General features: G+C 63.0%; 2 protein-coding genes and 1 long non-coding RNA gene across 4 annotated transcripts; 1 reads left to right on the top strand and 2 right to left on the bottom strand.

The window, feature by feature from the left end:
- Positions 1–715: 715 nt before the first annotated feature.
- LOC140845690 (uncharacterized) lies at positions 716–9,142 on the bottom strand. Its single transcript, XM_073220413.1, has 15 exons — positions 8,938–9,142; positions 7,988–8,178; positions 7,324–7,410; positions 6,834–6,985; positions 6,482–6,695; positions 6,093–6,259; positions 5,452–5,960; positions 4,477–4,686; positions 4,038–4,141; positions 3,484–3,553; positions 2,773–2,838; positions 2,364–2,432; positions 1,429–1,559; positions 1,217–1,320; positions 716–843 (listed from the first exon to the last, which is right to left on the bottom strand). The coding sequence occupies exons 1-14, from the start codon at positions 9,073–9,075 to the stop codon at positions 1,236–1,238; spliced, it is 2,193 nt and encodes a 730-aa protein (XP_073076514.1). The 5' UTR covers positions 9,076–9,142; the 3' UTR covers positions 716–843; positions 1,217–1,235.
- A 4,832-nt stretch (positions 9,143–13,974) lies between these two features.
- On the bottom strand, positions 13,975–22,921 carry LOC140845689 (uncharacterized). Of its 2 annotated transcripts, XM_073220411.1 has the most exons (15): positions 22,717–22,921; positions 21,767–21,957; positions 21,103–21,189; positions 20,613–20,764; positions 20,261–20,474; positions 19,872–20,038; positions 19,231–19,739; positions 18,256–18,465; positions 17,817–17,920; positions 17,263–17,332; positions 16,552–16,617; positions 16,143–16,211; positions 15,208–15,338; positions 14,996–15,099; positions 13,975–14,622 (listed from the first exon to the last, which is right to left on the bottom strand). In XM_073220411.1, exons 1-14 carry the CDS (start codon positions 22,852–22,854, stop codon positions 15,015–15,017), a joined length of 2,193 nt encoding a protein of 730 aa, XP_073076512.1. In that variant the 5' UTR covers positions 22,855–22,921; the 3' UTR covers positions 13,975–14,622; positions 14,996–15,014. The 2 variants fall into 2 exon arrangements, with proteins under 2 accessions (XP_073076512.1, XP_073076513.1); XM_073220412.1 differs by lacking the exons at positions 19,872–20,038; positions 20,261–20,474.
- LOC118967963 (uncharacterized) lies at positions 14,516–17,247 on the top strand. Its single transcript, XR_012124522.1, has 3 exons — positions 14,516–14,638; positions 16,161–16,196; positions 16,591–17,247. It is a non-coding gene; the product is annotated as an uncharacterized lncRNA (long non-coding RNA).
- Positions 22,922–25,300: the final 2,379 nt, after the last annotated feature.

The following is a 25,300-nucleotide window of genomic DNA, read 5'->3' as shown; positions in this document are numbered from 1 at the left end:
TGGAGGACAACCTGGCGGAGGTCAGGGCTCCCCTGCGTCAGAGAGTTTGAGTCTGGGGTGGGGTGGGCTGGGGCACACGATGTCCGCAGGAGGGGCAGAGCTTTGAGAAGAAAGAGCAGTGTGGTGGCAATCCGTTCAGCATTTATTACATTCGGCACAGGGGTGACCCCAACCCCCAGGAACCATAAACCTCAGAGACAACACCCAGAGCACACTGCGCCTGGGGGGGCTATTTCTCAGGGATGAGGGGAGCGAGTTGCACAGGGGCTCCGATGGGAGTATGTCCCGGGACCCTGCGACGGCCGGTCACCCCTGCAGCCTCGGATGACTCCGCTGGGCACCCAGGAGGCCGTGGTCCCACGCAGCACTGCGCCGTGTCTATGTCCGTCCGGGGAAAGACCGGGCCTGGTGATGACAGCGCCCACCTATTCCTGGAACCCTGTGGCTACGACTCAGTGGCTGACGGTGCCCAGGCAGGAGATGGTGTCACGGCGGGGGGCCACCTGCACGAAGGGGAACATCCTCCACACGGTGGGGCTGCTCGCCTCTGTCCAGTGGGCCACAAGCAGAGGCGACGACACAGCACGAAGGTGGCCAGGTGCGCCGCAGCGACACATGGGTCCTTGAGGATGCAGCGGCAGCCTGGGGAGCTGCCCGAGTCGGCCGAAGGAGGAGGTGCCAGAGCAGCTGCCCCGGCAGAGGCTCGGGATGAGCAGCCGGAGGAGGAGGAGCAGCAGGCAGACTGGGGCCCTGGGGCGCCGGGTGCCGCCTGCCCGAAGGGGAAGAAGCTCTCCTCCACATGCAGCCAGGACACCAGCAGGGCCGAGGGCCCGATGACAGCAGCTACAGGGCCACGCGGGTGAGCAGAAGAGACTGCTTATCCCGGGTTCCCCCCATTATCCTGCTTCCACCCCGTCCCCACTGCCCTCGGGGCTCCGGGCCCTGTGCGGAGGGTCCTGTCAATCACCAGCACCCGGGGGGGGCGGGGGGTCCCTGTCACGGGAAGGCTCCTGGGTGTCACCTACTCACAGAGGAGGAAACGGGGTCCCAGAGGGGAAGGGAACCACCCTTCAGTCTGACAGGACTGGTCAGCAGTGGAGCTGGGGCCCCAGCCCCATTGATCTTTAGGACGCCCCCACACCCAGCATGGCCCGAAGCTTCCCTGAGGCTGGGGAACAGCCCACCCGCTGCCGATCGCCCCAGCCCAGAAACTCACCTGGCCCTGGCCAGGACGTTTAAACGTGGGACCTGAATAACTGTAACGCTCCCTTTCTGCCGGGTCCCTGGCCTGGGGGCTCCAGCTGGCAGGACAGGCGGTAGCTGCGGGACAGAGGGACACCTGTGAGCCCCTGGAGCCCCATGGCAGGGGGCCCTTCCCCCAGAGCCTGCCGGCAGCTGCAGCCCACGCCTGACTCCGGCCGGCCTCACCTCTGCTCCTCATCCAGGGGCTCCAGGGTCTCCATGGCCTCGAGAAAGGACTCGAAGCCCTCATCGGGCTGCAGGTCGTACAGCCTGACCAGCTGCTTCTGCATGATGATCTCACTTTGCAGGACAGCAGACTGGGGAGGAGCAAGAATGGGGTACAGAGAAGGAGGGCTGTGAGGAGTGGGGCACTAGGATGGTCCCGGATCTTTGCTCACGGGAACCCGCCTTCCTTCCAATGCCATCCAGCCCTGCCTGTTCCCACTGTTGGGTCTCCAACTCCTCTTCCGGGAAGGCGGCCTTGACGCCACACCCCGTCCCCCACCTGACAAAGTCTTGAGTGTCCTGAGCTCTGCGTTTCTTTACTCTCACAAGACACGTTAGGCCCAGGGGATGGGCTGGACAGGGCCCTGCCCAGGGGGTCTTGTCGGTAGGAAGGCAACCAAAGTGCATCAGAAACAGCCCCCTGAGCCCAGAACGAGGCCGGGACGTCCCCACCCTTTCTCAAGGTGGAGGACCGCCAGGGCCCTCCAAGGGGCAGGCCTGCCCAGAAACAGCACCATCCCGGGCTACCGAGAAGCGGGGACTGCACCGGGGAGCTGAGGCCTCAGGCGGGAAGGCAGTGCCAGCCCCCCACCCCCACCCCATGTGCTTCCTGCCCTGAAGGAGCAGCATCCCTCCCCCGGGGCAGGGCCTGAGGGGGAGACCAGTCCTGCCCAGGTGCTGCCCGCTGGAGCCCTCAGCCCCACCTGCCCTGGGGCCAGGACTGGGGCTTAGGTGGGTCCTTCTGGCAGTCCTCTCCAAGAAGCCCACGTCCTGAGGTGGAGGGGAGACTCTCAGGAATGGGGGTGGCCCGGTGCTGAGAGGTCCGGGCTCACTGAGGCCCTCTCCTCCCTAAAGCTCACCATCCTGCCCCCCTGTGCCCCTCTGGGCTCACTCACTTCCTCATCATTTTCCAGGTGTTTGTAAACGAAGTCATAGAGGATCAGTCCGAGGTAGGGGACCATGCCCTGTGCCACCGGGGTGGGGAGGTGATGAGTCGCCTGCCTGCCTCAGGGGCGCCCACAGAGCCCCCCTGCACCCCACACCCGCAGCTCCCAGCTCCTTTGGACCACCCTGTGCTGCCTCCCTCCCCTCCCTTCGCCCTGTTCTCCCGTCCCGGGCCCTCCCAGGGCTGGCTTCTGGCCAGTCCCGGGACCTGTGGTCCCTGCACCTGCCCTCCAACTTCTCCCCGTACCCAGCTGCTCTCGCCCTCCTGGTCACCCCAGTGCCGGCAGCTCAGGGCTGGTGGGACCGGGGGCAGGTGCAGGGCTCCCCCACGGCCCCCAACCCTTCCCAGGCCTCTCTCACCTTCCTCTTCCTCACGTCGGGTCCCATACGGTCCCACAGCATCTGCATCAACGTGAAGGTCATCTCCTGCAAGGCCCCGGACACTCAGGTGCTCCTGCTCCCCTCCCACGTGGCCTCCCGCAGCCAGACCGTGGTGGGTGGACGCCTTGCCCGAGCCCCCTGGCACCAACGCTGTCCCCACCTCCAGCAGGCTCTCAGCCCAGAGCGACCCCAGCTCCAGCACACACTCACACTCATGGGGGTTCTTGGGCCACGGCCGCCGCCCTGAGAGGGTCAGGGGAGGTCCCTCTGCCTCCCAGGGTGCCCTGAGCACCCACTGTCACCTGGCTATCACCATGGCTCCTCTCACATGACCGGGTGGGGTGGGCACAAAGCTGAAGCGCATCTTGGGCTTCCTGGACCCTGCTCACCAGGGAGGCCCACACCCCAGGGTGACGGCAACCCTCCACGTCCACATGAGGAGCCCGAGGCCACAGAGGGGCAGTGACAGGCTCAGGGGACCCAGGGGACAAGCCGACCTTGCTTGGCCACAGGCCCCATCCCTGCTGCTGACTCCACACCAGCCCCAGCCCTGACGGGGGTCTGTTCTCTGGGTCCTCACTGGATGCCATCAGCTCCCCCCCTCTCAAGCCTGCCCCCAAGCTGGGACACAGCGCGGCAGAGGACTTGCCCCAAGGACCCCTCCCTTCCAGACCTCTAGCCTCCATTTACCTTGAACAGCCGCTTCCTGTGCACCCAGTTGTCCCGCGTTTTCAGTTTTTCATATAACGCCAGGCAGACGCTAAGGGGAGGGGAGAGGAGGAGGGACACATGCGGCCAGCAGGCGGAGAGTCTCGGGGCCGACCCCTTTTCCCGGGGATCCTAGAAGGCCCGCTGGCCCGCAGGAGGCTTTCCACCACGGCCCTGAGCCCTGGGAATCCGTGGCCTGGGGAGGGGGCTGCGTGTTTCCACCCGGGGCCTCCATTCCCTGTTCTCCCGGGGGCGAATCTGCTTGGGGCCAGGTCGCCGTCCTTGGGGCAGAGACCTCCTGCTGCAGAGCACAAGTTCCAGATCTCCAATGGGCTTCACCCCACACCTGACATTGCAGGGAACTGATTCCTGTGGGGGAACCCGTGGCCTAACCCACAGGGGCTCCAAGAGCCCAGCATCCCTGTCCTTAGGCTCTGCCGCCTCCCAGGAAGTCCCAGCCCACTGAGGGACACTGCCAGACGTAGGGGCGTCCCTGTCCACTCAGGTGCCCTGGTCCCGGGGACAGGCCTACCCACCAGGACACATGACCCCAGGTGCTGTGCAGACGATGAATAGCAGGGCGCTGCAGGGCGGACAGAATGGCACGGAGGGCAATGTGGTTCCTGAGGCTCAGACTCTCCTGGGAGGGAAGACAGAGCTGAGAGCGTGGCCTGCTTCTCTGCTCTATGCCCCATGAACTCCTGTCCTTAAGGAGACACGCACCCAGGGAGCCCAGCACACCTGGTACCTGCTGAGCAGCCCTCCTGGGTGGAGGACTGCGGCTCAACCCAAGGAAGGGGCCTGGGATGGCTGTCCCACCCCCGGGGCCTGCGAGTCCAGGTCCACACACCCCTGGCAGGAGGGCCCAGGGACCGTACAGGGCAGACCATAGGAACCCATCCTCAGGAGCGGACAACGGAGAGGAGCAGTTTCCAAGATGCCAGGGTGGACCCCGGGGGCCGTCCCACGACATACCATGGCCACCCAGATCCAGAACTCCACCACTCGTGCCCTCTCCTGGGCCATCATGCTCGGGGTCATGAGGCAGGTGGTGGTGACCACATTGATCAAGGTGTCACATTCCATCAGGAGCCTCTGTATGGTGGGAGCCAGGCACCCAGTGTCTCCCATCTGTGGCTGGTCCTGAATGAACTTCTTACATTCCAAAATGTCCTTATACAGCCCCTGGGGATCACAAGGGGTGTCATCCAGCTGTGCCCCTGGTGCCCCCGTGCCCAGGCTGAGTCACCGCTCAGAGCTGGAGCCCAGGCAGCTGGGGACGTGCTGTGAGCCTTGTGGCGGTCCAGGTTTCAGACCCTGTCCACTGAGGCGCCCAGGACCGGATGCACAGGACCCCACAGTGGTGGGGAACGGAGGGGCTCTGCTCACAGGCACCCTCACTCACCTCCTCCCTGCAGCACAAGGCAGCTCACGCCTGCCCAACCTGGGGCATCTGCCTCCCATGCTGCCACCCCGTGGATCCCGCTCCCCACTCAGGCGCAGTTTCCCCCAAAACAACTCCCCCAGGGCCTTTCGTGGTGTCTGTGTCTCCCATGCAGTCACGTCCATGGCAGGGGCTGCTGAGGTGCGGAGGCTGCGGAGGCCTGCCAGGCCAATGGCCCGGGGACCTAAGGCCCTGGCAGCACCTCCCTGAGCACCCCTCCCCTGCCCTGCCCCTCCCAGCCCGGCCAGGCCCTGCCCACCTTCCCTCCGCTCCTCCTCATTGGTCTGCAAGGATCCCTAAGGGCCAGCCCTACTGTCCCCGTGTGGTCAGTGAGGGCTTGGGGGTGAGGAGAGTCTCCCAGGGCACATGGTGAAATCCGTGGGGAAGCTGGGACGTGCGCCCAGATCACAGGAGTCCACGTCAGGGGAGGGCCGGTCTAGGGCAGCCCGTGACACAGGGAAGGCCCCCGCCCCCGGCCCCCCTCCCCGAGAGCCCGCTCCGCTCACCAGAAAGCGCAGGCTCAGCTGCTGGCCCACCAGGCGGGGAGGAAACACCAGGATGGGCGGCTCGTCCTCCCTCAGCACATTCCGGGTGCTCACGGCACAGGGGCTGGTGGGCTCCGGGTCCAGCTCTACCTTGGCTAGGCCCTGTGCCGTGCCTGCGGGTGCCACGGGCCCCGCGTCTAAGGTCTCATGGGGCTCCAGCTCGGGGCCTGAGACCCCTCCTAGGATGTCCCAGGGGCTGGCGGGCTCTGGATCTGGACCTGGCTCTGCCACGCCTGGTGCCATTCCAGCAGGTGCCCTGGGCCCCAGGCCCGCGGGCTCATGGGGCTCCAGCTCAGGGCCTGGCCCCTGGGCTGAGGCCACTGCTGGGACGTCCTCTGGCTCTGCAGCGGCTGAAGCAGGTGACACCTCCCGTCGCTCCAGCACGGGGGTCTCAGGGAGCTCCCGGACGGGCTCCAGCCACGCAGCCGGCCCTGCCCGTGTCTCTGGAGCCAGCTGCATATGCCGTGGGTCTGGAGCAGGACACAGAGAGACGGTCACCCCGGGCCTGATTCCCCGCGCCTTACAATGACAGAAGAGCCCTCACTGTCTTGGAGGGAACCCCAGTCCGGGAAGCCCACGGTCCTCTGGCCGCAGTCCCTCACCTTCCAGCTCCGCCACCGTGGGCCCCAGGTGTTCCTCCTGGACCAAGTGGTGGAGGACTTGGCCCACCAGGGTGGATGACAGCTGGCTGGCATCAATGGTGCTGGGCGCATGCTCGGGCTCCCAGGCAAGGTGCCTAGCCCATCCAATCCTGGGGCTGGGGTAAGGCCTGGGGGTGGCAGAGTGAGAAGCCTGGTCCTTCCAGCCACACTGCCCTCCGGGTCCACCCTTGTGTGGGCCTGGCCTCTGTGCACTCCCCTGCCTGTCCAGGCACCTGCCCCTCCCCCTTCCTGACCCTGCGTGTCTGTCCTGGGACCCCATCCTCGCCCATCCTCCCGAATAGGAAGTCCCCAGTCGTCAGCCCGCCCATGGGATTCCAAAGATGAGTGACCTGCTGGGCCCTGCGGTGGGCTCCTGGGGCTCCAGCTCAGGTCCTGCCAGCGGGGATGAGGCCCCTGCTGGGACATCCTCCAGCTCTGCAGGGGCTGAGGCAGGTGACACCTCCCGTCGCTCCAGCACAGGGGTCTCAGGGAGCTCCTGGACGGGCTCTAGGCACGAAGCCGGCCCTCCCCGTGTCTCTGGGGCCGGCTGCGTCTGCCGTGGGTCTGGAGCAGGACACAGAGGAAGGGTCGCCCCGGGCCTGATTCCCCGCGCCTCACAATGACAGAAGAGCCCTCACTGCCTTGAAGGGAACCCCAGTCTGGGAAGCCCACCCTAGACGTCCCCTGGCTGCAGCCCCTCACCTTCCAGCTCCGCCACCGTGGGCCCCAGGTGCTCCTCCTGGACCAAGTGGTGGAGGACTTGGCCCACCAGGGTGGATGACAGCTGGGTGAGATGGACGCTGGGCGCATGCTCGGGCTCCCAGGCAAGGCACCCAGCCCGTCCCATCCTGGGGCTGGGGGAAGGCCAGAGGGTGGCAGAGTGAGAAGCCTGGTCCTTCCAGCCACACTGCCCTCCCTGCCCACCCTTGTGTGGGCCTGGCCGCTGTGCACTCCCCTGCCTGTCCCGGCACCTGCCCCTCCCCCTTCCTGACCCTGCGTGTCTCTCCTGGGACCCCATCCTCTCCCATCCTCCCAAGTAGGAAGTCCCCAGTCTTGTCAGCCCGCCCATGGGAATCCGAAGATGAGTGACCTCCTGGGCTCTGCTGTGCGCCCCCTGCCCCAAGGCCTACACGCCTCCTCCCACCGTTCTGTGACACGGGCAGTGCTCCCTCTGGACCCAGTGAATGCTCACGTTTTCAGTTCCTCCTCTGACCCATCATGCCCCCCGTTACATGACGAGGCCGTGAGGGCATCGCCCGTGACGCTTCCCGGCTGTGACCTGCGGATGACGCCTGAAGTGACTGCCCGACTCCACCCGGGACGGGGTCCCAGTACTGTGTCTGCTTCCTTCACTCAGTTATGCCAAGTGTCCCCAAAGGGTCTGCACAAAATGGGCCCTGCATAGCTATTGTTGCTGAAGGAAGTCCCCCCAGAACCTTCTCGGGTACCCCTCTGCTGTCCCCAGAGGTCCCTCGTGTGGCCACGGTGAGGAAGAGGACTGGGCCCAGCCGCACGGAATCGCAACCCTCCGTTCCAAAAGGCTGCTTCCCATGTGCTTTTCCAAATGAGCCAGGCTCCAGGCCACTGACAGGTGAGGCCAAAGGCTTCTCATCGGGTACAGAGAGGTAAGCCCCGAAGTGGCCCAGCTTGGCCGGCAGTCCTTTCTGCACTGCCAGGCACCAGGGGAGCCCCTCTAAGCTCCTCCCGTGCTCCCCACGGGCACCCTAACAGGCTGACCGCCAGCCACCCTGCCTGTCAGAGGAGCACGCAGCGGCTCAGACACATGTGGGGACACTCAAGACACCGCGGGCTGTGGGCAGAGGCCTGACTGTGCCGAGGAGGGGGTGGGTGCTCACCTGGGGAGCCGCTGGTCCGTGGTCGGCTGGTCAGCGTCCTCGGGAGGATGGGTAGCCTCGGGAGCGCCCCGGCTGGTGTTTGGGGCCGGTTCCATGCGTGCGGTGCGCTTTCTCCCCTTCCTCCTCACGCCTGTCCGGGGAGCCCTGCGCCTGGGGACCTCAGTCCCATGGCGAGTTGGCTCAGGTTCACGCTGAGGGGGGCAGCAGGGAGATAGTCAGTGGGAAACCCAGGACCCACCAGGGTGAGGGAGGTTTGCAGCTCACCCGAGAGCCCCCAGCCCCCTGGGGTGCGAGCAAGGAGCGGCACGGGGTGCCCCCGGGATCGAGGTTCCAGGCCCTCCGGAGTGGGTCTGTTGGCCAATCTCGTGGGGCAGCCCTGGGAGGGCCCTGGCAGGTTACCAGGCTTGGAATGGGGTCCTGGGGTGTAGGCAGCCTGCCCCAGGTCCAGGGAGATGGAGTAGGTGAATCCATCCCCCAGCGCCTCCTCGCTCCCCAGGGTGGAGCTCTGCAAAGCCAGCGCCCTGTAGCTGGGGAGCAGGCACCCGGGACTGCGTGGACCTCCCCGCAGGGGGCAGTGTGGGCCCCAAACTGTGCCCCTGAGATCAGGCACAGAGGGCCATCTGCCTAGACATCCAGTCCCTGGGGGAAGAAGAGGACACCCCCCGGGCTCAGGATGAACATGTGGGTGGAAGTACCTGGTCCCAACACTCACCTCCACGTCCTGAGTGCTGAGACCAGAGCCGTGACACTGACTGCCCCGCTAGGGGGCCACCACCTCACAACGTGCTGCCACCCAGGAACGGCCCCCCTCATCCCCAGCCTTCAGTCCCCCCATGCCCCACGCCCACCGCAAACAAACACACAGGAAAGGCCGGCAGGAAGCTCAGCCCGGGACGGCTCACACTGTGGCCTGGCCCTGGAGGGGCCCGCTCTGGGCCGCCCTGTGTTACCTCGGGGCTCCTCGGGAGACACGGACAGAGGCGGTGGAGGAGGCCACTGAGCCAGCGCCCACAGCGAGCAGGAAGACTCTCCCTCTCGGCTTCCCTGACTCCCACGCCTTCAGAAGGCTCCGCAAAACAAGACCGCATGTTGCTCTGTCGAGCGCCTCCGGTCAAGTGAGCAGGACTGGGGTCTGCGGCCAGGATCTGGGTTCCGTCTGGGTCACAATTCAGGTTCTACTGGGCGTGTCTTGAGTGACATCACCTCTTCAAGGGTCCACTTCCAGGGCCCCTACCTGCATTCAGACATGCCCACATGCCCCTCTGGGCTGCTGACTGCCCACCCTCCTGGCCCTTGCCATGCATGAGTACACAGATCTCCACCACAGCCCTCCCCTCGCTCTTTGGCAATGACACCAGGGTCCCAGCTCTGAGGAGACAAGAGCTGAGCTCAGGCCTCTTTTTCTCCCCAGTTCCCTGTCCTGCTGAGGCCACGGTACCTCCCAGGAGCTGCCCAACGTCCCAACCTGCACAGGCAGGGTCACGCCAGACATTCCTCCCTAGGGACATCCCCAGGGATACACGGACGACACCTAAAACTCCTGGGGGCTGGTGTCACGTGTGTCTGATGCACAGACTCAGAGGTGGAACAGCACGCAAGTCAGTCCGGGGTCTGGGCCTTGTGATCTTGGGCAAGTCACTTCCCCTCTAGGCCATGTTCAGGTGTGCACCTTGAAGGGGCGGCAATGAGAGGAGATCCAGGTGTTGCCATCTCCTGGCGTCCACCTTCCACAGTTCCAGGCTGCTCTCAAACTAGGTGCTTTTCAGACCAATCAGTAAGTGGGGCAGAGTAGCACACTGGACATGAGGTCTGTGCTGCCTCTGAAATCCGAGGTGATCTACCAGGCTGCTGTGCCGTGTGTGTGTGTGTGTGTGTGTGTGTGTGTGTGTGTGTGTGTGTTGGAGGGCGTGCAGATACAGCATCTTATTCATCACCTTAGAAGGGAGAGCTTTGCATGCCCACAAGATAGACCTCTAGATACTTCTATAAGATGAAAGGCCCCTGAATTTTTGTTGGATTTATTTCCCACCTTCTGACACGTGTGTGTTCTGTCAATATGCCTAGATGAGCTGTACTTCCTGATCCCCGGGTCCAGTCAGCAGAGTGCCATCAATGGGATGGGCCAGTGTGACGGCTTCTGGAAGGAAAAGGAGATGAAGGTTCCTTCTGACTAAGTGACAGCCTAGGTCTGGAGGCCTGATATGCCTCTGAGATAGTTCTCTCTCCTTGCCGGCTGAAAGCTAACCGCCCTGCTGGTCTTCACTCACAGGAAGAGAACAAAGAGCATTTTCCTGACCACTACTTACACACTGGGTGCTTGGGGACCAAGTGATGAAGCCCCATGTGCAGCAGTAACTACAATATGAGACACTCCGATGACGGTGACCATCATGCACTGTCATCTCCAAGATTCATCCGTTTTCGGCGTAGGCCAAACGAGTGACTTCAATAAGGGTCTGCGGAAATCACCACGCCGACATCTTCCAAGGCCTTGGTGGTCACTCCAGTCTGTAAGCTCTCCTGGAAGGCAGTACTGCTTTCAATGTATACTTTACAGGGAGTTCTAGAGGCTTGTGCTTGACCCGCCACACAGCAGGCACTCCTGGCCGGCACAGTCCCCTGTGGCTAGCAAGGAGGAAGCCGGGAGCTCTGCGTCCCTGACAGCTCGGCCCTGTGGCCTCTGACACTGAGGGAGCGGCCCTGCGGGCACTTGGTCGGGGGGTCGGGGGTGCTGCTCCTGATGCCAAGACCCGGTCCTCGTCCCTGAGGTCAAATCACAAAACACAGTGACAAGGTTTTGAGGAAAGAAAAGAATAGTTTATTGACTTGCTAGTAAATGAGGGAGTGGCAGGCTCCTGCCTTAGAGAACCGCCGTCCTCCTGACACACAAGCAGTCAGGGCTTTTCCAGGGGAAATGGTAGGAGAGAGGCTGGGGTGCAGACACATGAAGTAGCTGCTTGCAGGGGTCCAAGCAGACATTCCTGCACCGATTCACTTGCTTTGTGGTTTTCTTTTCTGCTCTTCCTCAGTCCCTGGGGACTGGATGCTTGGGGTTGAACAAAATCAGCTTTCAGCTTTATCTCTGATCCTCAGATGCAGAAAATCTGGAGAACAAGAAGAAACTGCCCTGCCCCCCCCCCCCCCCCCCCCCCCGCACCCCCAACGTTTAGTGGTTACAAAGTTTCTGGGGCTACTTGAGTTCACTTTCAGGTGAATGTTAGTGTTCAGTTTTGAACAAAGATTTGATTCCCCTTTTCTTCTATTACAAATTCATTTCTTACTGCATTCCCTTAAGAGCAGTCCCACACACATCATGAAATGCCTTGAGGGAGACTTTCTGACTTTATTCCCCGAAGATAGCCACAAGTTGAAAAGCACAGCTCTAAGCGTTTCTTGGAATATCAGTGCTGGCTGACAAGACAGGAACTGCCACCTGCGGTGCAGATTTCCGGGGGACTTGGCTTATGTGTTCAAATTCTGCAACTGTTGCTGTTAGAATCAGCAAGGGAGTGTCTCCTTGCACCTGCCTGGAGCCGGCAGCCTTGCAGTTAATACTCGCATGCAGAATTTTGTCAAGAGCCCCTCCCCCACTTCTAGCACATGGACAAGTTGGGGAAATGAGAAGAGGGGACCCACAGCGGCCTTTATGTCCAGACCCACTGCCCCACTCTGTCCACAGAGGCCTCAGGAGCCGAGGAGTGGGCAGTGCTTGCAACCCAGGGCCTCCGCTTCGCCTTGCAGGGTGTTTCCCCTGCTGCTGCTGCTGCTGCTGCTGCTGGGGCTGCTACACTTGTTACCACTTTCAGAAATCTACAAGAAAAACACAAAGGCAACTTGGGCCTCACTGAGGTTTCGGTTTAGTCAACAGGTGAGGCTACGGATCCCAGGAGTCTGCCTGTCCTGGCCCTGCCCCTGCCATCCTGGGTAGCTCCTGACCGACTAGGGTCAGCCAAGCTCCAGTCACAGGGGCCAGAGATGGAAGCACCGGGGAAACGGAGCCGCAGCGAGCCCTGGTGCTCACCGCGCACCTACTCAAGCGGGCCCCGCAGGGAAGGCGGGGCTTTCGGGGGAGGCGAGTCTCTCCGCTAAAGCCCAAGACCGCTTCCCTCCCACTTCCTCGGCTTCCCTGCTGAGGCCGGGCGGGGCGCCGCTCGTGCTGGGCGGGCAGTCTCGGGGGTCTGCGCCACCCCACTCTCGCCGCTGCACTCCTCGTCCCCCCCGCCCGACGACCTCGCACATCCACGTTTCTGCGCGGGCACGAGTTTCGCGTGCATCTGAAACGGAGAACTACCGGATCGGTGGCTTCTGTGAAGCCCGCCTCCAAAAGTGTGTGTGAGGCTTTTCTGGGAGGTGCGCAGATCTCCTTGAAGTCTCCAAAGGATAGGTGCCCTCCAAATCAGGGCCAGGTCCTCACTGGGCAGGGAAGGAAGGGTCCTGGGTGTCCTGACTCCGTCCACGCCCTCCAGGTTTTGGCCCTGCATCGGCCACGTCCCCAGCTGTGACAGCATGGAAATACATAGCGCTCCCCCGGGGGGCGCTGTACCCGGCTTACTCACCCTGGGCCTCCTTCCCCAGCACCCAACCCATCAGAGTCTCTTGCCAGCATTAGCCTTGGGCGCCACCGGCCCCTGGTTGGAAGCCTTTTGTAGCTTCCCATCTCCCCAGCACGGGGCAAGGCCCGCCGTCTTTGAGGCCCTGCGTGGCTCTCAGAACTTGTTACTCGACTCTCTCCCCTCCACCTCACTCCCTGACCTTTGCCCCCACTTTGCCCTTCCCTCCCTTTGTTCCCGACTTCTCTTCACTTTCATTCTCAACTCACACCTCACCTCCTCCAAGAAGACTTCCCTGATTGCCCGGAGACTGGGTGGCTCAGGCAGCCGCCTGGCCATGCATCTGTGCCCCAGAAAGAAGGGTCCTCACCTGTCTTATTCACGCTGTGAGGTTCCCACCTCTTCTTAGCAGAGTGTTGCAGCCTAGATTGTGCACAGCCCCCCAAACCCCACGTTCAGACATTGAAACCCTAACACCCAGGACCACAGGAGAGAGTGGAGGTAGAGTGTTTCACAAGATAATCAAGTTCAAATGAGGCCATTGGGTGGGCCCTAATCCAGTATGACCGGTATCCTTCCAAGATTAGGACACACACACACACACACACACACACACACACACACACACACACGTGCACACAGAGGGAAAACCTTGTGGGGGAAGACGGCCATCTACATCTACATGCCCAGGAGAGAGGCCTCAGCAGACACCCTGACCTTGGGCTTCCAGCCTCCCGGCCCGGGAGACAATACATTTCTTTTGGTTAAGTCTCCAGGAACGTAGCACTTTGTTATGGCAGCCTGAGCAGACTAATACACCCAGTGAAGGCTCTGATAAGTCCTGCAGTTAGGAGCCCCTGCGACTGCCCTGGGAATGGGGCAGAGGATGAGCAGAGAGAGTTCTAACTCTCCAAGTGGGAACTGGGTATGGTTTGCTGTGTGACTGTCCTCACACAAACGCAGGCTCTGATCCCAGGAGCTGGAGAAGACCCTCCGCCTGTATGGCCCCAGGCCTGCTGAGACAGTTCCCAGAGGGCTTGGGGGTGGTGGGCATGCAGGGCAGTTCTGCTTGTTCATAATACTCAATATCCCATGAGTAGGGCGTCACCTACTCACAGCCAAGGGCTGCTGGGCCCCACCCAGCATCAGCTTTCCTGCACCCTTTATCTCCTCTGCAAAGCAGCTGCCGTTAGTGGCCCCATCTTCTGGATGGGGGATCCCAGCAGGTTGGCCAAGGCCTTTCAGCTGATCAGTGCCGGAGGCAATATTCAAACCTGGGCCCAAGTTCTTAACCTCCACTGGGGCTTAACATGCCCTCTGGCAGAACAACAGGGTGTGGTGGGGCCTGAGGCACGGGGCAGGGGCAGGGGAATGGGACTCCTGGGAGGCGGGCCCCACCAGCTCCCTCAGAAGGAAAGTGAGGTGAGCGGAGCCTGGAGAGAGCAGGCAGTGTTTATTTCTCTGGTAAGGGAGGGCGCAGGCCAGGGCGGAGCTGGGGGGGGTCAGGGTAGAGGAATGTCGTCCAGCTTCTGGTCCAGCATCTTGAGGTCATCCAGGAAGCGTGTAGGAGTGAGGACGTGCGTGCGAGGACCCCGGGCAGGAGCACAGGGGTGGGGAGGTGGGGTCACTGCCTGGGGACCCTCCAACCGGGGTCCCTGGGAACTCCGGAATTGACTGTGGGGACGCAGGAGTCTAGACCCCTTAGAAACACACAGGCAGGAGTTGGTGTCACGGCGGGAGGCCACCTGCACGAAGGGGAACATCCTCCACACGGTGGGGCTGCTCGCCTCTGTCCAGTGGGCCACAAGCAGAGGCGACGACACAGCACGAAGGTGGCCAGGTGCGCCGCAGCGACACACGGGTCCTTGAGGATGCAGCGGCAGCCTGGGGAGCTGCCCGAGTCGGCCGAAGGAGGAGGTGCCAGAGCAGCTGCCCCGGCAGAGGCTCGGGATGAGCAGCCGGAGGAGGAGGAGCAGCAGGCAGACTGGGGCCCTGGGGCGCCGGGTGCCGCCTGCCCGAAGGGGAAGAAGCTCTCCTCCACATGCAGCCAGGACACCAGCAGGGCCGAGGGCCCGATGACAGCAGCTACAGGGCCACGCGGGTGAGCAGAAGAGACTGCTTATCCCGGGTTCCCCCCATTATCCTGCTTCCACCCCGTCCCCACTGCCCTCGGGGCTCCGGGCCCTGTGCGGAGGGTCCTGTCAATCACCAGCACCCGGGGGGGGGGGGGGGTCCCTGTCACGGGAAGGCTCCTGGGTGTCACCTACTCACAGAGGAGGAAACGGGGTCCCAGAGGGGAAGGGAACCACCCTTCAGTCTGACAGGACTGGTCAGCAGTGGAGCTGGGGCCCCAGCCCCATTGATCTTTAGGACGCCCCCACACCCAGCATGGCCCGAAGCTTCCCTGAGGCTGGGGAACAGCCCACCCGCTGCCGATCGCCCCAGCCCAGAAACTCACCTGGCCCTGGCCAGGACGTTTAAACGTGGGACCTGAATAACTGTAACGCTCCCTTTCTGCCGGGTCCCTGGCCTGGGGGCTCCAGCTGGCAGGACAGGCGGTAGCTGCGGGACAGAGGGACACCTGTGAGCCCCTGGAGCCCCATGGCAGGGGGCCCTTCCCCCAGAGCCTGCCGGCAGCTGCAGCCCACGCCTGACTCCGGCCGGCCTCACCTCTGCTCCTCATCCAGGGGCTCCAGGGTCTCCATGGCCTCGAGAAAGGACTCGAAGCCCTCATCGGGCTGCAGGTCGTACAGCCTGACCAGCTGCTTCTGCATGATGATCTCACTTTGCAGGACAGCAGACTGGGGAGGAGCAAGAATGGGGTACAGAGAAGGAGGGCTGTGAGGAGTGGGGCACTGGGATGGTCCCGGATCTTTGCTCACGGGAACCCGCCTTCCTTCCAATGCCATCCAGCCCTGCCTGTTCCCACTGTTGGGTCTCCAACTCCTCTCCCGGGAAGGCGGCCTTGACGCCACACCCCGTCCCCCACCTGACAAAGTCTTGAGTGTCCTGAGCTCTGCGTTTCTTTACTCTCACAAGACACGTTAGGCCCAGGGGATGGGCTGGACAGGGCCCTGCCCAGGGGGTCTTGTCGGTAGGAAGGCAACCAAAGTGCATCAGAAACAGCCCCCTGAGCCCAGAACGAGGCCGGGACGTCCCCACCCTTTCTCAAGGTGGAGGACCGCCAGGGCCCTCCAAGGGGCAGGCCTGCCCAGAAACAGCACCATCCCGGGCTACCGAGAAGCGGGGACTGCACCGGGGAGCTGAGGCCTCAGGCGGGAAGGCAGTGCCAGCCCCCCACCCCCACCCCATGTGCTTCCTGCCCTGAAGGAGCAGCATCCCTCCCCCGGGGCAGGGCCTGAGGGGGAGACCAGTCCTGCCCAGGTGCTGCCCGCTGGAGCCCTCAGCCCCACCTGCCCTGGGGCCAGGACTGGGGCTTAGGTGGGTCCTTCTGGCAGTCCTCTCCAAGAAGCCCACGTCCTGAGGTGGAGGGGAGACTCTCAGGAATGGGGGTGGCCCGGTGCTGAGAGGTCCGGGCTCACTGAGGCCCTCTCCTCCCTAAAGCTCACCATCCTGCCCCCCTGTGCCCCTCTGGGCTCACTCACTTCCTCATCATTTTCCAGGTGTTTGTAAACGAAGTCATAGAGGATCAGTCCGAGGTAGGGGACCATGCCCTGTGCCACCGGGGTGGGGAGGTGATGAGTCGCCTGCCTGCCTCAGGGGCGCCCACAGAGCCCCCCTGCACCCCACACCCGCAGCTCCCAGCTCCTTTGGACCACCCTGTGCTGCCTCCCTCCCCTCCCTTCGCCCTGTTCTCCCGTCCCGGGCCCTCCCAGGGCTGGCTTCTGGCCAGTCCCGGGACCTGTGGTCCCTGCACCTGCCCTCCAACTTCTCCCCGTACCCAGCTGCTCTCGCCCTCCTGGTCACCCCAGTGCCGGCAGCTCAGGGCTGGTGGGACCGGGGGCAGGTGCAGGGCTCCCCCACGGCCCCCAACCCTTCCCAGGCCTCTCTCACCTTCCTCTTCCTCACGTCGGGTCCCATACGGTCCCACAGCATCTGCATCAACGTGAAGGTCATCTCCTGCAAGGCCCCGGACACTCAGGTGCTCCTGCTCCCCTCCCACGTGGCCTCCCGCAGCCAGACCGTGGTGGGTGGACGCCTTGCCCGAGCCCCCTGGCACCAACGCTGTCCCCACCTCCAGCAGGCTCTCAGCCCAGAGCGACCCCAGCTCCAGCACACACTCACACTCATGGGGGTTCTTGGGCCACGGCCGCCGCCCTGAGAGGGTCAGGGGAGGTCCCTCTGCCTCCCAGGGTGCCCTGAGCACCCACTGTCACCTGGCTATCACCATGGCTCCTCTCACATGACCGGGTGGGGTGGGCACAAAGCTGAAGCGCATCTTGGGCTTCCTGGACCCTGCTCACCAGGGAGGCCCACACCCCAGGGTGACGGCAACCCTCCACGTCCACATGAGGAGCCCGAGGCCACAGAGGGGCAGTGACAGGCTCAGGGGACCCAGGGGACAAGCCGACCTTGCTTGGCCACAGGCCCCATCCCTGCTGCTGACTCCACACCAGCCCCAGCCCTGACGGGGGTCTGTTCTCTGGGTCCTCACTGGATGCCATCAGCTCCCCCCCTCTCAAGCCTGCCCCCAAGCTGGGACACAGCGCGGCAGAGGACTTGCCCCAAGGACCCCTCCCTTCCAGACCTCTAGCCTCCATTTACCTTGAACAGCCGCTTCCTGTGCACCCAGTTGTCCCGCGTTTTCAGTTTTTCATATAACGCCAGGCAGACGCTAAGGGGAGGGGAGAGGAGGAGGGACACATGCGGCCAGCAGGCGGAGAGTCTCGGGGCCGACCCCTTTTCCCGGGGATCCTAGAAGGCCCGCTGGCCCGCAGGAGGCTTTCCACCACGGCCCTGAGCCCTGGGAATCCGTGGCCTGGGGAGGGGGCTGCGTGTTTCCACCCGGGGCCTCCATTCCCTGTTCTCCCGGGGGCGAATCTGCTTGGGGCCAGGTCGCCGTCCTTGGGGCAGAGACCTCCTGCTGCAGAGCACAAGCTCCAGATCTCCAGTGGGCTTCACCCCACACCTGACATTGCAGGGAACTGATTCCTGTGGGGGAACCCGTGGCCTAACCCACAGGGGCTCCAAGAGCCCAGCATCCCTGTCCTTAGGCTCTGCCGCCTCCCAGGAAGTCCCAGCCCACTGAGGGACACTGCCAGACGTAGGGGCGTCCCTGTCCACTCAGGTGCCCTGGTCCCGGGGACAGGCCTACCCACCAGGACACATGACCCCAGGTGCTGTGCAGACGATGAATAGCAGGGCGCTGCAGGGCGGACAGAATGGCACGGAGGGCAATGTGGTTCCTGAGGCTCAGACTCTCCTGGGAGGGAAGACAGAGCTGAGAGCGTGGCCTGCTTCTCTGCTCTATGCCCCATGAACTCCTGTCCTTAAGGAGACACGCACCCAGGGAGCCCAGCACACCTGGTACCTGCTGAGCAGCCCTCCTGGGTGGAGGACTGCGGCTCAACCCAAGGAAGGGGCCTGGGATGGCTGTCCCACCCCCGGGGCCTGCGAGTCCAGGTCCACACACCCCTGGCAGGAGGGCCCAGGGACCGTACAGGGCAGACCATAGGAACCCATCCTCAGGAGCGGACAACGGAGAGGAGCAGTTTCCAAGATGCCAGGGTGGACCCCGGGGGCCGTCCCACGACATACCATGGCCACCCAGATCCAGAACTCCACCACTCGTGCCCTCTCCTGGGCCATCATGCTCGGGGTCATGAGGCAGGTGGTGGTGACCACATTGATCAAGGTGTCACATTCCATCAGGAGCCTCTGTATGGTGGGAGCCAGGCACCCAGTGTCTCCCATCTGTGGCTGGTCCTGAATGAACTTCTTACATTCCAAAATGTCCTTATACAGCCCCTGGGGATCACAAGGGGTGTCATCCAGCTGTGCCCCTGGTGCCCCCGTGCCCAGGCTGAGTCACCGCTCAGAGCTGGAGCCCAGGCAGCTGGGGACGTGCTGTGAGCCTTGTGGCGGTCCAGGTTTCAGACCCTGTCCACTGAGGCGCCCAGGACCGGATGCACAGGACCCCACAGTGGTGGGGAACGGAGGGGCTCTGCTCACAGGCACCCTCACTCACCTCCTCCCTGCAGCACAAGGCAGCTCACGCCTGCCCAACCTGGGGCATCTGCCTCCCATGCTGCCACCCCGTGGATCCCGCTCCCCACTCAGGCGCAGTTTCCCCCAAAACAACTCCCCCAGGGCCTTTCGTGGTGTCTGTGTCTCCCATGCAGTCACGTCCATGGCAGGGGCTGCTGAGGTGCGGAGGCTGCGGAGGCCTGCCAGGCCAATGGCCCGGGGACCTAAGGCCCTGGCAGCACCTCCCTGAGCACCCCTCCCCTGCCCTGCCCCTCCCAGCCCGGCCAGGCCCTGCCCACCTTCCCTCCGCTCCTCCTCATTGGTCTGCAAGGATCCCTAAGGGCCAGCCCTACTGTCCCCGTGTGGTCAGTGAGGGCTTGGGGGTGAGGAGAGTCTCCCAGGGCACATGGTGAAATCCGTGGGGAAGCTGGGACGTGCGCCCAGATCACAGGAGTCCACGTCAGGGGAGGGCCGGTCTAGGGCAGCCCGTGACACAGGGAAGGCCCCCGCCCCCGGCCCCCCTCCCCGAGAGCCCGCTCCGCTCACCAGAAAGCGCAGGCTCAGCTGCTGGCCCACCAGGCGGGGAGGAAACACCAGGATGGGCGGCTCGTCCTCCCTCAGCACATTCCGGGTGCTCACGGCACAGGGGCTGGTGGGCTCCGGGTCCAGCTCTACCTTGGCTAGGCCCTGTGCCGTGCCTGCGGGTGCCACGGGCCCCGCGTCTAAGGTCTCATGGGGCTCCAGCTCGGGGCCTGAGACCCCTCCTAGGATGTCCCAGGGGCTGGCGGGCTCTGGATCTGGACCTGGCTCTGCCACGCCTGGTGCCATTCCAGCAGGTGCCCTGGGCCCCAGGCCCGCGGGCTCATGGGGCTCCAGCTCAGGGCCTGGCCCCTGGGCTGAGGCCACTGCTGGGACGTCCTCTGGCTCTGCAGCGGCTGAAGCAGGTGACACCTCCCGTCGCTCCAGCACGGGGGTCTCAGGGAGCTCCCGGACGGGCTCCAGCCACGCAGCCGGCCCTGCCCGTGTCTCTGGAGCCAGCTGCATATGCCGTGGGTCTGGAGCAGGACACAGAGAGACGGTCACCCCGGGCCTGATTCCCCGCGCCTTACAATGACAGAAGAGCCCTCACTGTCTTGGAGGGAACCCCAGTCCGGGAAGCCCACGGTCCTCTGGCCGCAGCCCCTCACCTTCCAGCTCCGCCACCGTGGGCCCCAGGTGTTCCTCCTGGACCAAGTGGTGGAGGACTTGGCCCACCAGGGTGGATGACAGCTGGCTGGCATCAATGGTGCTGGGCGCATGCTCGGGCTCCCAGGCAAGGTGCCTAGCCCATCCAATCCTGGGGCTGGGGTAAGGCCTGGGGGTGGCAGAGTGAGAAGCCTGGTCCTTCCAGCCACACTGCCCTCCGGGTCCACCCTTGTGTGGGCCTGGCCTCTGTGCACTCCCCTGCCTGTCCAGGCACCTGCCCCTCCCCCTTCCTGACCCTGCGTGTCTGTCCTGGGACCCCATCCTCGCCCATCCTCCCGAATAGGAAGTCCCCAGTCGTCAGCCCGCCCATGGGATTCCAAAGATGAGTGACCTGCTGGGCCCTGCGGTGGGCTCCTGGGGCTCCAGCTCAGGTCCTGCCAGCGGGGATGAGGCCCCTGCTGGGACATCCTCCAGCTCTGCAGGGGCTGAGGCAGGTGACACCTCCCGTCGCTCCAGCACAGGGGTCTCAGGGAGCTCCTGGACGGGCTCTAGGCACGAAGCCGGCCCTCCCCGTGTCTCTGGGGCCGGCTGCGTCTGCCGTGGGTCTGGAGCAGGACACAGAGGAAGGGTCGCCCCGGGCCTGATTCCCCGCGCCTCACAATGACAGAAGAGCCCTCACTGCCTTGAAGGGAACCCCAGTCTGGGAAGCCCACCCTAGACGTCCCCTGGCTGCAGCCCCTCACCTTCCAGCTCCGCCACCGTGGGCCCCAGGTGCTCCTCCTGGACCAAGTGGTGGAGGACTTGGCCCACCAGGGTGGATGACAGCTGGGTGAGATGGACGCTGGGCGCATGCTCGGGCTCCCAGGCAAGGCACCCAGCCCGTCCCATCCTGGGGCTGGGGGAAGGCCAGAGGGTGGCAGAGTGAGAAGCCTGGTCCTTCCAGCCACACTGCCCTCCCTGCCCACCCTTGTGTGGGCCTGGCCGCTGTGCACTCCCCTGCCTGTCCCGGCACCTGCCCCTCCCCCTTCCTGACCCTGCGTGTCTCTCCTGGGACCCCATCCTCTCCCATCCTCCCAAGTAGGAAGTCCCCAGTCTTGTCAGCCCGCCCATGGGAATCCGAAGATGAGTGACCTCCTGGGCTCTGCTGTGCGCCCCCTGCCCCAAGGCCTACACGCCTCCTCCCACCGTTCTGTGACACGGGCAGTGCTCCCTCTGGACCCAGTGAATGCTCACGTTTTCAGTTCCTCCTCTGACCCATCATGCCCCCCGTTACATGACGAGGCCGTGAGGGCATCGCCCGTGACGCTTCCCGGCTGTGACCTGCGGATGACGCCTGAAGTGACTGCCCGACTCCACCCGGGACGGGGTCCCAGTACTGTGTCTGCTTCCTTCACTCAGTTATGCCAAGTGTCCCCAAAGGGTCTGCACAAAATGGGCCCTGCATAGCTATTGTTGCTGAAGGAAGTCCCCCCAGAACCTTCTCGGGTACCCCTCTGCTGTCCCCAGAGGTCCCTCGTGTGGCCACGGTGAGGAAGAGGACTGGGCCCAGCCGCACGGAATCGCAACCCTCCGTTCCAAAAGGCTGCTTCCCATGTGCTTTTCCAAATGAGCCAGGCTCCAGGCCACTGACAGGTGAGGCCAAAGGCTTCTCATCGGGTACAGAGAGGTAAGCCCCGAAGTGGCCCAGCTTGGCCGGCAGTCCTTTCTGCACTGCCAGGCACCAGGGGAGCCCCTCTAAGCTCCTCCCGTGCTCCCCACGGGCACCCTAACAGGCTGACCGCCAGCCACCCTGCCTGTCAGAGGAGCACGCAGCGGCTCAGACACATGTGGGGACACTCAAGACACCGCGGGCTGTGGGCAGAGGCCTGACTGTGCCGAGGAGGGGGTGGGTGCTCACCTGGGGAGCCGCTGGTCCGTGGTCGGCTGGTCAGCGTCCTCGGGAGGATGGGTAGCCTCGGGAGCGCCCCGGCTGGTGTTTGGGGCCGGTTCCATGCGTGCGGTGCGCTTTCTCCCCTTCCTCCTCACGCCTGTCCGGGGAGCCCTGCGCCTGGGGACCTCAGTCCCATGGCGAGTTGGCTCAGGTTCACGCTGAGGGGGGCAGCAGGGAGATAGTCAGTGGGAAACCCAGGACCCACCAGGGTGAGGGAGGTTTGCAGCTCACCCGAGAGCCCCCAGCCCCCTGGGGTGCGAGCAAGGAGCGGCACGGGGTGCCCCCGGGATCGAGGTTCCAGGCCCTCCGGAGTGGGTCTGTTGGCCAATCTCGTGGGGCAGCCCTGGGAGGGCCCTGGCAGGTTACCAGGCTTGGAATGGGGTCCTGGGGTGTAGGCAGCCTGCCCCAGGTCCAGGGAGATGGAGTAGGTGAATCCATCCCCCAGCGCCTCCTCGCTCCCCAGGGTGGAGCTCTGCAAAGCCAGCGCCCTGTAGCTGGGGAGCAGGCACCCGGGACTGCGTGGACCTCCCCGCAGGGGGCAGTGTGGGCCCCAAACTGTGCCCCTGAGATCAGGCACAGAGGGCCATCTGCCTAGACATCCAGTCCCTGGGGGAAGAAGAGGACACCCCCCGGGCTCAGGATGAACATGTGGGTGGAAGTACCTGGTCCCAACACTCACCTCCACGTCCTGAGTGCTGAGACCAGAGCCGTGACACTGACTGCCCCGCTAGGGGGCCACCACCTCACAACGTGCTGCCACCCAGGAACGGCCCCCCTCATCCCCAGCCTTCAGTCCCCCCATGCCCCACGCCCACCGCAAACAAACACACAGGAAAGGCCGGCAGGAAGCTCAGCCCGGGACGGCTCACACTGTGGCCTGGCCCTGGAGGGGCCCGCTCTGGGCCGCCCTGTGTTACCTCGGGGCTCCTCGGGAGACACGGACAGAGGCGGTGGAGGAGGCCACTGAGCCAGCGCCCACAGCGAGCAGGAAGACTCTCCCTCTCGGCTTCCCTGACTCCCACGCCTTCAGAAGGCTCCGCAAAACAAGACCGCATGTTGCTCTGTCGAGCGCCTCCGGTCAAGTGAGCAGGACTGGGGTCTGCGGCCAGGATCTGGGTTCCGTCTGGGTCACAATTCAGGTTCTACTGGGCGTGTCTTGAGTGACATCACCTCTTCAAGGGTCCACTTCCAGGGCCCCTACCTGCATTCAGACATGCCCACATGCCCCTCTGGGCTGCTGACTGCCCACCCTCCTGGCCCTTGCCATGCATGAGTACACAGATCTCCACCACAGCCCTCCCCTCGCTCTTTGGCAATGACACCAGGGTCCCAGCTCTGAGGAGACAAGAGCTGAGCTCAGGCCTCTTTTTCTCCCCAGTTCCCTGTCCTGCTGAGGCCACGGTACCTCCCAGGAGCTGCCCAACGTCCCAACCTGCACAGGCAGGGTCACGCCAGACATTCCTCCCTAGGGACATCCCCAGGGATACACGGACGACACCTAAAACTCCTGGGGGCTGGTGTCACGTGTGTCTGATGCACAGACTCAGAGGTGGAACAGCACGCAAGTCAGTCCGGGGTCTGGGCCTTGTGATCTTGGGCAAGTCACTTCCCCTCTAGGCCATGTTCAGGTGTGCACCTTGAAGGGGCGGCAATGAGAGGAGATCCAGGTGTTGCCATCTCCTGGCGTCCACCTTCCACAGTTCCAGGCTGCTCTCAAACTAGGTGCTTTTCAGACCAATCAGTAAGTGGGGCAGAGTAGCACACTGGACATGAGGTCTGTGCTGCCTCTGAAATCCGAGGTGATCTACCAGGCTGCTGTGCCGTGTGTGTGTGTGTGTGTGTGTGTGTGTGTGTGTGTGTGTGTTGGAGGGCGTGCAGATACAGCATCTTATTCATCACCTTAGAAGGGAGAGCTTTGCATGCCCACAAGATAGACCTCTAGATACTTCTATAAGATGAAAGGCCCCTGAATTTTTGTTGGATTTATTTCCCACCTTCTGACACGTGTGTGTTCTGTCAATATGCCTAGATGAGCTGTACTTCCTGATCCCCGGGTCCAGTCAGCAGAGTGCCATCAATGGGATGGGCCAGTGTGACGGCTTCTGGAAGGAAAAGGAGATGAAGGTTCCTTCTGACTAAGTGACAGCCTAGGTCTGGAGGCCTGATATGCCTCTGAGATAGTTCTCTCTCCTTGCCGGCTGAAAGCTAACCGCCCTGCTGGTCTTCACTCACAGGAAGAGAACAAAGAGCATTTTCCTGACCACTACTTACACACTGGGTGCTTGGGGACCAAGTGATGAAGCCCCATGTGCAGCAGTAACTACAATATGAGACACTCCGATGACGGTGACCATCATGCACTGTCATCTCCAAGATTCATCCGTTTTCGGCGTAGGCCAAACGAGTGACTTCAATAAGGGTCTGCGGAAATCACCACGCCGACATCTTCCAAGGCCTTGGTGGTCACTCCAGTCTGTAAGCTCTCCTGGAAGGCAGTACTGCTTTCAATGTATACTTTACAGGGAGTTCTAGAGGCTTGTGCTTGACCCGCCACACAGCAGGCACTCCTGGCCGGCACAGTCCCCTGTGGCTAGCAAGGAGGAAGCCGGGAGCTCTGCGTCCCTGACAGCTCGGCCCTGTGGCCTCTGACACTGAGGGAGCGGCCCTGCGGGCACTTGGTCGGGGGGTCGGGGGTGCTGCTCCTGATGCCAAGACCCGGTCCTCGTCCCTGAGGTCAAATCACAAAACACAGTGACAAGGTTTTGAGGAAAGAAAAGAATAGTTTATTGACTTGCTAGTAAATGAGGGAGTGGCAGGCTCCTGCCTTAGAGAACCGCCGTCCTCCTGACACACAAGCAGTCAGGGATTTTCCAGGGGAAATGGTAGGAGAGAGGCTGGGGTGCAGACACATGAAGTAGCTGCTTGCAGGGGTCCAAGCAGACATTCCTGCACCGATTCACTTGCTTTGTGGTTTTCTTTTCTGCTCTTCCTCAGTCCCTGGGGACTGGATGCTTGGGGTTGAACAAAATCAGCTTTCAGCTTTATCTCTGATCCTCAGATGCAGAAAATCTGGAGAACAAGAAGAAACTGCCCTGCTCCCCCCCCCCCCCCCCCCGCACCCCCAACGTTTAGTGGTTACAAAGTTTCTGGGGCTACTTGAGTTCACTTTCAGGTGAATGTTAGTGTTCAGTTTTGAACAAAGATTTGATTCCCCTTTTCTTCTATTACAAATTCATTTCTTACTGCATTCCCTTAAGAGCAGTCCCACACACATCATGAAATGCCTTGAGGGAGACTTTCTGACTTTATTCCCCGAAGATAGCCACAAGTTGAAAAGCACAGCTCTAAGCGTTTCTTGGAATATCAGTGCTGGCTGACAAGACAGGAACTGCCACCTGCGGTGCAGATTTCCGGGGGACTTGGCTTATGTGTTCAAATTCTGCAACTGTTGCTGTTAGAATCAGCAAGGGAGTGTCTCCTTGCACCTGCCTGGAGCCGGCA

The sequence above is a fragment of the Manis javanica genome, chromosome 13 (assembly GCF_040802235.1).
Source record: "Manis javanica isolate MJ-LG chromosome 13, MJ_LKY, whole genome shotgun sequence".
Classification (NCBI taxonomy): Eukaryota; Metazoa; Chordata; class Mammalia; order Pholidota; family Manidae; genus Manis; species Manis javanica.
The sequence above is the reverse complement of the archived record's forward strand: the minus strand, read 5'-3'. Positions and strand labels throughout refer to the sequence as shown.

What these genes read in the sequence shown, in the direction of transcription:
- LOC140845690 (XM_073220413.1), bottom strand. Translation starts at nt 9,075, where the DNA reads ATGCGGTCTTGTTTTGCGGAGCCTTCTGAAGGCGTGGGAGTCAGGGAA. An exon ending in CCCACCGCAGGGCCCAGCAG is followed by an intron (nt 6,260 to 6,481) that starts GTCACTCATCTT and finishes TGCCACCCCCAG; the next exon opens with GCCTTACCCCAGCCCCAGGA. An exon ending in AGCTGAGCCTGCGCTTTCTG is followed by an intron (nt 4,687 to 5,451) that starts GTGAGCGGAGCG and finishes TGTGATCCCCAG; the next exon opens with GGGCTGTATAAGGACATTTT.
- LOC140845689 (XM_073220411.1), bottom strand. Translation starts at nt 22,854, where the DNA reads ATGCGGTCTTGTTTTGCGGAGCCTTCTGAAGGCGTGGGAGTCAGGGAA. An exon ending in GTCTCCCGAGGAGCCCCGAG is followed by an intron (nt 21,958 to 22,716) that starts GTAACACAGGGC and finishes TGCCCCCCTCAG; the next exon opens with CGTGAACCTGAGCCAACTCG. An exon ending in TCAGAGGAGGAACTGAAAAC is followed by an intron (nt 20,765 to 21,102) that starts GTGAGCATTCAC and finishes GCCTTCCCCCAG; the next exon opens with CCCCAGGATGGGACGGGCTG.